A 6,000-nucleotide genomic window follows, 5' to 3' on the forward strand; every position below is an offset into this window, starting at 1 on the left:
ACTTGTCTTTTATATCTAATGTACCGTCGATGGGAGTAGGACAAAAACAAGATTTCAACAAAAGTTGGACCAAGTCTGGCCAAATGGACGGAAGGAAGATGGGCGAGGAAGTACCCATTGCAGCAAGCACACAAACCCTCTTCATCGGTGTCCATCTTCATGCGATCGCGTCTGTCTGCTGCTGCCTATAACAGACAAATACACAATTATGACGAAGATCGCCCGATCTCGAAAGTCAGTGTTATGTTATAATGCATACTGCAAGACATGGAATTCTATACATCCTACCCAGGGAAGGAATCCGTACACATACACAGTAACAAAGACGACCTATATATTGAAAAACTGTGTTTTCCGAAGGCCTGTTCCATGCAGAGCAAGATGCCTGCGATGAACTTGCCCGATAATCTGCGGAGCCCGGAACCAGAGAAAGCATTACTGCAGCAACGCGTCATGCGAGCTCAGGCGAGACTCAAGCCAGAATGAGACAAGATTAAGTCAGGAGATAGAGGCAGCGAAGCTGACTGTAGCGATTACCGAAGTTGAGCACCATGAGCTCAATGAACCTATTGAAGCACGCGCCAAACACCGGCCATCAAGGCAGAAACGGCAAGTCATCGAGCCAAGGAAGCCCTGAAAGATGCTGGAATGCACAACAGTCCAGAATTATATGAGATGTGATTACTGCCTGTTGTTACATACACTCCATTGCAGCAGGCCGATATTTCGCAGGACAAAATTCTAGCAGCCAACGTGCCTGTCATAATGCTCCCTACCGGGATACATACACACGAAAAGGAACATTTACTTCCACCAGGTATCAGTGTTCCTTAGATTCTACATCAATACAAAAAAAAACAGAAACAAGGGAACAGGTGATGAGACCAGCATGATTCTATATGCTGCGCAACCACTGATGTAACATCGGTGGTGGGTTGGTTGATACAACGAGTCTAGTATCAACAACCGAAGAGCAGAGTAAGATATGAAGGAAGTTACGACGGTAAATGCTTGCTTTGCTTGCATGAGTATATACGGTAGTAGACTGGAGGGACCTACTACTAGTATCAGAAGTCTATTTGTCTGTCTATATCATACTACGTCTGAAACTGAGATATTCATGCAACCATTGCAGCAACCGAAGAAGTCAGAGGAGATATAAAGGACATTATCTACGTGGATACTTCGAAACGGGGTAATGGAAAAAAGCAAAGATAGGGGGATGATGATGATGAATGCTTGTTGGAGTAAACTGCGAGGACATACTACTTTTATGACACTGATACAGAGCACTGTCTATGACGATGGTAGTGGGGGAATCGGAAATTGTGCGTCGCGGTGGGTTTATGAAGGATAGAAACGGTGATTTGGGTTCGGACGTGGTTGTTATTATATGCTTATAATATACACACAATAATACATTCATACCATGTTAACATCATTATCAGCTGATATAGTAACAACAGCAACTGATATCATGTACGGTAGTAGAGCGTAGGAAATCCAAGAGACAAATGGTGCGGTGGGAACCATAACGGATGGATGGACCTTATCGAGAGTAGAAACGAGGGAAGTGGGTGTAGGGGGAAGGGGGGGATAGGCGCTTTCTTGCATGTATTCTCAGTAGAGGTCAGTGAGATGCAACTCTAGATCTGCCACTGCATATAAGGTGATGGGTATGCATGCTAGAAGTAAAATCATGATTAGAATGAGTGTTCAGTGTTCAGTAACTATAGACAATCCGTCTATCATCATTTATTATGATACTATCATTACTGCAGTGGTCTTTCTCAGTATTTCAGCCACCATTTTGCTATCCACGCTCACCTCTGCGCTCCCAGCTTTACCATAACCAGATCCATATTCCATTACCGGAAGATGCGCCGTCCGNCAACACTACCCGCCGACCAAGTCACCGACCCTCGCACCCCCAGATTGCCCATACTCAGACCCGAGAACCCTACGCCTCCACCCTCTCCATCCCGCTTATACCGCCGCAGCGCTTCTCTTAGATGCGAGGGCAGCAACTGGCCCCGATGGGGATTCGGAGGCAGCTTAACATCCTTCTTCCCCATAGGCGTAGACATGGGCCCCCTTTCCATGGGCTCCTGCTTAATACCCCCAGGTGTTGTGGTTGTCGTTGTTGTTGTCGTCGCCTGTTCAGCTTCAATTGCAGCCAAAGCCGCCTGATCATGAGCGATAGCCCACTCCGCCTGCACGGTACGAGCCTTCTCAATAATCTCACCCGCAAACACCTTCGTAAAGCCATTAATCGTTGTAACCACACTAGCCGGCACAGACTGCGACAGCGCATGATTGACAATACGTCGTAGCGTCTCCTTTCGTAATTTGGCTCGTTTGAACAGGTCATATCGCTCCGACTGGATGGGATTGAATGCATCCACCAACAACCTACACCAGAACCAGTTAGCAACTTCGCCCACAAGCCAGATATAGAGTCGTCCAAAAGGAGGGATGCATACGCCATATTCTTCTTCTCCGCCTCCGTATCCGTCGTCCCCTCTTCCCTCCCCAACAACTCCCCCTCATCATCAAAATCCTCATCCTCATCTGCATCTTCTCCTCCCCCTCCTCCTCCGGCACCGCCAGAAGCACCACCCCTCACTGACGCGCCATCCACATCCACCGACCCCAGTCGATCCATTCCCGCCCGCAAACTCCCTTCTTCCCTCTCGCGCTCCTTCTCCGCTTTACTCTTCCTGCCGCGCTTCTTTCCCTTCGTTAGGAACACCCCATCTGCGCTGGTCCCGCCCAGACTGCCTGTAAAGCTGCCCGTCACGCTGCCGGCATCGCTGTAGGTGCGCGTGTCTGCGTCGATGGTGTTCGGGAAGGAGGTCTGGCGGAGGGGGTGCATGCGCGGTCGCTTGGGATGGCTGCCGAGTGGTTGAGAGGAGGCCGAGGAGATGGAGGGGCGTTTGAGGGGGTTTGAGGACGGTGGTGGTGGTGAGGACATGATGTGTTTGTGTTAAGAAATGGTGTGATGGGTGATGTTGATGTTGATGTTGCTTTGTCGAGAGCCGACAAGGCTTGCTCGCAGCGCGGATGAAAAGTCGTGTCTCGATCTGTCTGCGAAATCTCGGTAAGGCGCGAATAAAGACTCAGCTGTTCAAGTTATTCAGGATAGAAAGTGTACACGTGATGGACTGGGTTATGGAGACTGCTGGGGGGGAAGATGATGCGACGGAGTGTGGATGAAAGAACCAAAGGAAGGCGGCTTATCGGTGTTACGGCGCCCCATCCGGCAAGTCTGCCGAGTGGTCGACTTTCCGCCGGCGCGCTCCTGCACCCGCCCGCTGCTTATTTCTACTTCACTCGTTCGTCGCTCAACTACTCGGGTTTTCTACGATCAATGCACCTGACCAGTCCGTAGGACGGATAATATTTGTTCGAAATAACCACAATGCCACAAATCCGTAAGCGAAGGTGGATACTAACATTGCTCAAAAAGGAACAAAGCTCAATCGCTCGATGATAGGAAAGTAACAGCTGACAAAACCCGAAATTGGAAACAGTCAAGAAACGATATCATTCTCCCACTTCCTTCTCACCTCTCATGCATGGACAGACACCGTGTTCGCTCTCTCAAACGCGCTCTTCTCCGAGCCGAGGGGCCCCCCCTTTCCAGTCAAGACGTTCGTAGTAGCGGAACACGAGGTCATATCCGTCCAAGTCATGCACGATCCGATCCACCCGACGATATCCTGCCACGTTTTCCATCTTGGTGCGACGAGCTGCCTGCCGCTCAATGTACTTGACCTCCTTGATGTGGTCCAACTCGCCGTCGGCGGTAGTAGTCTCCGGCTTAGCCTCGAACAAGGTCACCGTGAAGCGTCCAGGCTTGAAGATGTTCACCACCTGCTGAATAATCTCCTGCGTAGTCTGGCCGTTCTGCGAGTGCGGCACGTTGGTCTCAAACGACGCATACGAGCAGTGAGGCTCCGGAGTCACATGCACCGTGAAGTAGTGTGTTCCGGTGTTCTGGTCAGGCGTGGGGATGACGCCATTGGCGGAGAATCCGCACGGGGTAAACAGGTAGGCGTCGATCCGAGACTCGGGGAACTTGGACTTCGGATAGACGTCCGAAAGACCACACGACTCCGACACGACCGTTCCCAAAGCATGACCCTCGGTAGTCAGCTCAGGGGGCAAGACGCGGCTGCCGTTGGACGACACATCATCCATGTCGGAGTTGTTGCTGAAAACATCAACGTGGTCGTCATTGTCGGCCTCGAAGTTGCAGTAACGCTTCTCGGCAACAGCAGTAGCGTGGTCGAGGTAGAACTGCTTGGCGTTCTCCTCATCCAGGTCGGTCATCAACACCTCCAGAGTCTCGTCCTGGTCTTCGCGAGTCTGGTAGGCACCAGCTGCGGGCACTTGAAGCACCTTGGTCTCGGTCACCGGATCCTCCGACTCGACGCGAGGGCTGGTCGGGGGAGTGAGCAAGGTGTTGGGCTCAGTCAGGTAGAGGTACCAGTGCTCGCCGTTCATCTTGCCAATCATGTAGGCGCTGCCGTTGAGGAAGAGCTTGTCCATGGTGCGAACCTCGTCTCTCCAGCTGCGGTGGGGACCGCGCTGACGGTCGGGGAAGAGGAAGTTCTTGCGGCTGTAGAACACACGGTACGGGGCCGCAGCGACGGAGATGCCGCGGGAAGCAGGTGCGGTAGCGCGAGGGAAGCCACCAAACAAAGCGGCAACTTCGAGAATGCGCGGAAGTCCCGACAGCAGGGTCGTCGTACCACAGGTCTTCAGGATCAGCTTGTGCGGCCAGACGAACATGCTGGACTCGGACAAGAGATAGGCGTCGACATCCTCGGACGAGACGATGGAGAGCACTTGGCAGTTGACGAGGTCAAGCATGTCCTTCCAGATCTCTTCAGGCACAGCCTTCAAGCCGGCAGGACCGGCAGAACCCAGTTCCTGAGCGGACGGGGCAAACCAAACCTCCAGAAGCTTCTCGGGGCCTTCATTCACGTCAGTATAGTTCCAACATAGAGCCATTAGTATCACAGCCACATACCTTCGAAGGCGTTGGTGGAATCAAGATCCTGGGTTGCCTCAAGGTTGATCGTCAAGGACGGGGTCCCCATGAAAGAGGACGGCGACGTCGTGTAGTGCTGGGGGATCCCAATGTAGACCATCTTGACCGATTGATAATGCAGCAAATTAATCGGTAAAGCGGACGGAGCAGCGATATAGCAGGTGCGCGCGACTGGATGTGTGGACCGTAGACAAAGAGCCTAGGAAGCACTATCTGCTGCCCAGACGAACAGGGGGGCTATGTCCGTCTGAGAGAGTAGGCCCTTAATCTGTTTTTCTGGTAATTGGCACTCAGCCAAAGAGGGGTAGTTTCGGTAGAAGCCTGAAGGGCTGCTAGGGAGGGCGGAAAGAGAGGGAAAGGAGGAAAAAGCCTCTGGAAAAGGGAATGGTGACTATCTGGTCGTGACCCTCGTGCTGGAAGATACCGATACCGGCGAAAGTATCGGGTCTAGCAGACGAGAGTATCTGCTTTTGAAATGTGGGAGAGAAAAAAGTGAGGTTTGCGCGACTGGAGAAAAAAGGTGGGGTTCAAGCGTGTTATCGGGGCCTACTCGCGATCTGTTAGCCATGACAGAAACTTTTGACCCACCGGAGACGAAGTGAAGAGACTAAGGAAAGAAGACAAACGGCAACAAACATACTTGGCAGGCTTAGACAGGTACCGTAGTAGATCCTTCGGGTTCATGGAAGGCAGGACAGAAGACGAGCTTAAAACAGCACGATGTCGTGAGAAGCCACAGCACTGAACATCTGCGAGGCGACTTTCGACGGCAACGATAACGGGTAGGGCAAGTGTGCAGCGGAATGCAGCAAAGCGATTTGGCTCTTTGATCACTCAATGACTCAAAGACAACCAAAGCGATAGAACCTCCACCGGATGAGTGAGGAGGAAGGAGAGGGAAATAAATAAGATTTCAAAAAAGGCACGCGGACGTGGGGGGG

At 51.8% G+C, this 6,000-nt stretch overlaps 3 protein-coding genes across 3 annotated transcripts; all 3 read right to left on the reverse strand.

Annotated features, from left to right (window-relative positions):
- Nucleotides 1-1,868: 1,868 nt before the first annotated feature.
- Nucleotides 1,869-2,974, reverse strand: An09g06040 (uncharacterized protein; the record flags this gene model as incomplete). Its single annotated transcript, XM_001393879.3, has 2 exons — nucleotides 1,869-2,412; nucleotides 2,484-2,974. 2 exons carry the CDS (start codon nucleotides 2,972-2,974, stop codon nucleotides 1,869-1,871), a joined length of 1,035 nt encoding a protein of 344 aa, XP_001393916.1.
- Nucleotides 2,975-3,603: 629 nt separating this feature from the next.
- An09g06050 (uncharacterized protein) lies at nucleotides 3,604-5,159 on the reverse strand (the record flags this gene model as incomplete). Its single annotated transcript, XM_001393880.3, has 2 exons — nucleotides 3,604-4,982; nucleotides 5,039-5,159. The coding sequence occupies 2 exons, from the start codon at nucleotides 5,157-5,159 to the stop codon at nucleotides 3,604-3,606; spliced, it is 1,500 nt and encodes a 499-aa protein (XP_001393917.1).
- A 99-nt stretch (nucleotides 5,160-5,258) lies between these two features.
- Nucleotides 5,259-5,890, reverse strand: An09g06060 (uncharacterized protein; the record flags this gene model as incomplete). Its single annotated transcript, XM_059749872.1, has 3 exons — nucleotides 5,259-5,380; nucleotides 5,466-5,526; nucleotides 5,648-5,890. Coding segments are annotated over 3 exons (426 nt in total), but the record flags the coding sequence as incomplete, so codon positions are not given.
- Nucleotides 5,891-6,000: the final 110 nt, after the last annotated feature.

The sequence above is a fragment of the Aspergillus niger genome (assembly GCF_000002855.4).
Source record: "Aspergillus niger supercontig An09".
In the NCBI taxonomy this organism is placed as follows: Eukaryota; Fungi; Ascomycota; class Eurotiomycetes; order Eurotiales; family Aspergillaceae; genus Aspergillus; species Aspergillus niger.